This window comes from Ochlerotatus camptorhynchus, unplaced genomic scaffold (assembly GCF_037179485.1).
Source record: "Ochlerotatus camptorhynchus isolate MF236.1 unplaced genomic scaffold, CSIRO-AGI_Acam_v1.1 ptg000522l, whole genome shotgun sequence".
Classification (NCBI taxonomy): Eukaryota; Metazoa; Arthropoda; class Insecta; order Diptera; family Culicidae; genus Ochlerotatus; species Ochlerotatus camptorhynchus.
Genome location: NW_027041006.1, coordinates 17,448 through 23,227, shown reverse-complemented (window position 1 = coordinate 23,227; position 5,780 = coordinate 17,448). Strand labels below are relative to the sequence as shown.

Here is a 5,780-nt window from a genome sequence, read left to right as displayed (position 1 = left end):
ACGAGCTGTTCTTTCGACTCCATTTCCGCGAGTTTTGATCACAGGGCTTTAAAACTTGCAGGATGTAAATAATGCACTATGAACTAAATCCACCCAAATTTTCATTAAATTCTACCCAACGGTTAAAAAGTTAGAGCAATTTCATAGTGTGGCAATTTCATAGTGTGGCAATTTCATCGTGGACACCCTTTACTCTACCGATAAATGTGGTACAAAAACTTATTCCACAGTCTCTCTGGTTTTCTGATTGTTCTTCTGGGTCTCTCGTCACTACTTCCTGGTATTTCATCCCCTGGAGGAGCAGAATCTTCTTCTTCGGGGTCTTTTGCACTAGATGTTGACACCTTTTCCAACGATAAGCCCGGGTTTAAAGCCCTTTTAGCATCGGTGACATTTCGGGCATATTGTACGCCGCTCATTCTGAATGACAACCTTTGCTCCTTGACGTGTTAGAACTGTGTACTGTTCAGTGGAAAAAAATCGTTTGCCCCTCGGCGATGGTCTGCGTATTTCTTACTCACCAAATTCGCAACCGCGTCCTGATCTCGCCCATCAGATCTATCCAATTCGTTGATTAGCTTCGACTCCCACAAACTCGGAAAGAAGTCACGGTATCGCCACCCCACCAATAACTCGAAGGGCGTAATGCCAAGGCGTGCATGTGGCTTGATAGTGTTGTGTGCATGTACATATGCTTGTGGGGAATCCTTCCAGTTACAACCGTCTTGTTTGGCACCAGCCAAGGCTTTAATGATCCCCTGATTTTGACGTTCGACGGCACCGTTGGACTGCGGGTTCAGAGGGATCGATTTGTTGACCTTCACGCCCTTTTCTTCCCATCTTTCGATAAACTCACTGCTTTGAAATGGTGGGCCATTGTCGCTCTGTATGGTCAACAGCAATCCCCAGGTCAAAAAGATTCGATTGAGTGCCATGTTAGTACTCTTTGCATCAGTACTTTGCATCTCCACAGCGATATACCTTGAAAAGGTATCGACCACGACTAAAAATTCCCCTGATCCACAACCTGGTACGGACAAAAAGTCAATTTGCAGCAATTGCCATGGTCCATCGGGCAAAGAGCGATTCGTTAGAGGTACTGGTGGATTCTTTCTCGAGATAGCCAGACATGTTGCGCTACCCTTTACAAACAACTCCACATCCTTACTCATATTTGGCCACCAAAAGTACTCTCTCATAAAGAGTTTCATCGCCGCGCATCCAATATGGCCTTGATGAGCCGTCGTCAATACCTTTGTACGAATAACAGTAGCAGGCACAATCTTATCATCCTTGAAAATTATTGACCCTAACAAACGCAGAGATTTCGATTCGGCCTCATATCTTCGGAGATTGTCTGGCCAACACCGAGATCCTATGGACATTTTCACTGCGAGATGCTCTGTGTCACTTTCCGAGGTCTGCTCTATATCCTTCCAAGTGACACTCATCAGTCCGCTATCCAACGGATATAGAAGGTGCTTTTCATCATCTTCATCAAACGGTTCGTCTTGGCGAGTTTGAGCTATCAAACGCGATAGGGCATCTGTCACGTTTAGATGACCCGGTATACGCTTTACGACGAAATCAAATGCTTGTAGCCTTAAGACCCACGACTCAGCCCGAGTAATCGCCCGTTTACTTGTTCTGTGTCCGTCACCGAAAATGAACTCGTTTGCCTCAGAGTCAGTCCGGATGGCCGATTTTCCGGTCAATTAAAACGCAAAACGTTCCACTCCCCATACGATCGCCAGTGCTTCTCTCTGGGTTTGCGGGTACTTTTTTCTGTCTGCGTCAAAGCCTTCAAAGCGCATGAAATAATGCGGGGTGCTCCCTCCGGGTCAAATTAAAACCAAAACCGCACCTAGGCCCACGGGAGATGCATCCACGTAAAGTTAGGTCTAGTTCTCGTAACTAAAATAGCCTAGCCGGGAAATCGACTTCAGGGCTTCTTCTTCTTCCCGGGACCAGTAAAACAAGTCGGACTTTGCTAGCTCCTTCAAGTTCTTGGGGTTGTCTCCCCGCATATAAATGAACCGCTCCGAAAAATTCATAAGTCCCAAAAAATTTTTTACTTCATGCACGGTCTCTGGTCTACGGAAGTTCTGAATTGCTTTCAATTTCTCATCTTCAACGCGCAGGCCTTCATTGGAAATTGAAAACCCTACGAACTTAACTTTTTGCTGACCGATCACTCACTTGTCCATATTGATCCGCACATTATGTTCGTGAAGCCGACAGAGCACAGCGTTCAGGTTTTCGTCGTGTTCCTCTTTTGTTGCACCGTGCACTATTACATCGTCTAGATAGTACTTCTGATCTCGGCATCCTGCTAGTACCTTTGTCTGCAATATTTCCTGAAATATATCAGGAGCATTGCAGAGTAAAAAAGGTAATCGTTTGAAACGGTACGTAGCGTCACTCGCAAAGAAATTGGTCAAATGCCGCGACTGTTGAGCAACTTCCACGTGTAAGAAGGCGCTGGTCAAATTGTTAGTGGAAAACCACTTGGGGCCATGGAGATCAGAAAGAATTTCTTCCAGTGTAGGCATTCTGAAAGGCGTTCGTATGATGCACTTATTGGGCCCTCTGAGGTCCACCACTAGTCGAATATCGTCTTTGTCCTTAGGCACAACTAACAACGATGAGCAGAAAGACCTATCCATGGAATCCGTAACATGTTCTATTATGCCAGATGCCAAGAGATCTCCCAGTCTTCACTGTGCTTCTGCTAGAAATTGCAAGGGGATATTCGTGAAAACGTTGCGAGACGCGAGTCTGCTTGCATCATACTTTAATACCACCGGTGGAACATTAAACTTAGGGAACTCGTCAGATGTCATTACAGCAAGGATCTCACCAGGGAACCATCTGAAGCAGTTACTGCAAGATAACGTCTTCTCAACGGGTACGCAAAAATGGAGCGTCTTCGCAAAAATTTCCTCGTTTGTCTTGTCCAACTCGTACCCGTGAATTTTATCGACGAGCTCTGTCAACGATCCTCCCTTACGAAGTATCTTACGACCAGCTTCTCGCATCTTAATGCTGAATGCGCGCAACTGTACTACTTCCGCTACTACCGTTAACTTGTCACCATCAAAGTCACACAATTTAGCCGCCGTAATTACTTCACAAATTTCGTATCGGATTCATCCGATACCTGTACCATCGCTCTTAACTTCTGTCGTTTCATAGCGTTCGAGTAAGTTCACTACATCCGGTGACGTTTGCGGGGGAGTGCCCTCAAGAACTTCCAACAGTTTGAATCCGGCCTTCACCTTCAGTACGTTCATCTTAGTGACTTCATCGGTTATGCCAACCAGATCCATAGACGCTTCTAGTAATCCCTTCCAGGTCTCGAATGATTTTCGGTCGATTTCATCATCATTCTCTGCCAGTTTGCATTCCGGTGTGTTAAGAGAAGCGACCGAAAGTGTGTCGTTGAGTGTCCAGGCATAGTAGCAGTGTCCTCATTGAATCGCGACCTGAGTTCACGAAGCTGCTTGTTGTCGGCTCGTACGTGTTTCAATTTTACGGACAAATTAGAACTTTGCTTCATCTCGGCTGCCAGAGCCTTTTCCAGTTCCGCATCAAGCGTCTTATTTTTTCTCTCCAAAGGCTTTCCCAAAACGCGCTAAACACATGAACATATCGAAAACGTCCCTCTTAAGGGAGCTAGATGTATAATACAGCTTTCCCAGAAGCACTTGAAAAAAGTCAAAACGCACACGGCCGTTTTTAGGGCCTCCTCAAGGCTCAACCTGTCTATAGAAGGTATGGAATTGTAGACCTGAATATATTGGTGCAATTAGTTTTTCCTCGGCTTTCATTCCGCACGATTCGTTTCTTTCGTTTAATCAATCATTCTTGTAGTGACGTCAAAAAGTTTGTTTCGATCGGCGCTTACATAGGAAATTTAATATGCATTATAGATTTTTTTGTACGGGAAATGGCCCTAATGTCGGTCATGGATCTAAGATTGGGCCCATCGCTAAAATCTGCTACTTATCAATTTTATCCAGATGAACGCGTCATTGGGACGGTACTAATGGATATTTTTGATTGCTATTGAAAATTTAGTCGATTACTGAATTTATGTATGAGCCCAAATTTGGGGCATTTAGGCCGACATTACATCCATTTCCCCTATGTTACCAACATTTATGAATTATCTGCCAATTAAACAAAATCATCATGCGGAACAAGCTAGGATTTGTTTACTTCATATTTCACAAAATTGCTTTCGAGTGTTATGACATCGTCAAAGTTTACATTTTGACATAGGATTACGTCTCTCGGCAACATATTGGGGATGCAATTAAAAAAAAACAAAATCGACCGCATTACCAAAAGTGGTCAGGTTTTGACCACTTATAACTCTGTCAATAGCGGATGGATTTTAATTCTAAACAAGCCAATCGATTGGTAATTTATCTACAAAGCTGCTTAATTGAATACTTTATTAATTTTCAATAGGTCACTAATGAAAATTACCCAAATGTCCAACTGTTGCAATGGTTATCAAAATTATCACCGATTGCCTGCAAAAAGTGGTTTTTCTAACATAGTCGCCAAATATTGATACCGAGCACGTAATCCTCTATGGTCGAGTCTTGGATACAACCTCTTACTTTTTTTTAGGATTCCGTACCGTCAAACGCTGAACCAAACGAGCAAAGTAAATAAACTTTACTACAGACAAACAAACATAACACTCACAATCACATTCTTCGCACATAAGGTTTCAGTTCGGAATGTGCTCGCATTTGTCATGGTGGCGCCACTTAACCGTCAAGCAAGTCAGCACATTTTCAACTTATCAGTGGTGCCACTTCGTTTTTTAGTCAATTTAATAGATGTCAGCTCTTGAAATAAGGAGGTAACGCAATAAATCTCGCACAACACGAGAAAAGGGCCTATCATTGATGATCGATTTTTTTTCAACGATTTTCTCTTTCGCGAATAACCTGACTCCAAATAAATTTCCCATTGAGTGTAATGTTTCAGGTGCAACCTAACATCATCTTCTGTCGAACTGTGCTGCGAGCTTAGCGATAAATACGTTTATGTTGCCGTGTTCAACCAAAGAGAAAGTCGATGAAGAGAATCTACACACTAAGATTTTTTACAGGAGTCAGTATTTTTTTACTAGGTTTTTGAATTGCTGAAAAAGTCGGTAAAAATTCAAATGACCGTTATCCGTAAGGAATCAATGAAATCGACCAATTTTATTTTCTATCATTAAATGAGGTTAACAGAACTAAGTATGTACAAGTTCAGAACAAATTTTCTCATTAATAAATTTTCCACAGATTTTTAAACTTTTACCGAACAGTTCCGCAATTCAAAAACTCGGTAAACCCGTACTGACTCGATTAGTGTGTATCATCGAGGATAGGCCCTTTTCAAATGTTAAGCGAGAAATCACCTTTGTTGATGGTGATGATGTTGGTTCCACCGCTTACCTCTAGATTTGAGCTGGACGATTTATCTGTAAGATAATTAAGTATAACATTTAACCAGATTAGCAAACAAAAACGAACTGGTTACAGTTACAGATATAAATTTCCTCAACACTATTCAGTTGCTTCACAGAGCTTTAAATGCGAAAAAGCTTCGGCGTTCACCTCTTTGTTCACTCTTTTGTCCACCAAATATTCACAAGCATTACCAGCCTCGTTCCCAGCAACCAAGAGTTCATGAATAATCAACAAAGCATTCTAATACACTAGCAATCCCGCAATTTGATGCTATCGTAATTTTCAGAAACGTCAGGAATG

At 42.5% G+C, this 5,780-nt stretch overlaps 1 protein-coding gene across 1 annotated transcript; it reads right to left on the bottom strand.

The window, feature by feature from the left end:
- Positions 1 to 449: 449 nt before the first annotated feature.
- Positions 450 to 3,329, bottom strand: LOC135712951 (uncharacterized protein K02A2.6-like). Its single transcript, XM_065236051.1, has 3 exons — positions 3,216 to 3,329; positions 2,200 to 2,357; positions 450 to 1,647 (listed from the first exon to the last, which is right to left on the bottom strand). Exons 1-3 carry the CDS (start codon positions 3,327 to 3,329, stop codon positions 450 to 452), a joined length of 1,470 nt encoding a protein of 489 aa, XP_065092123.1.
- Positions 3,330 to 5,780: the final 2,451 nt, after the last annotated feature.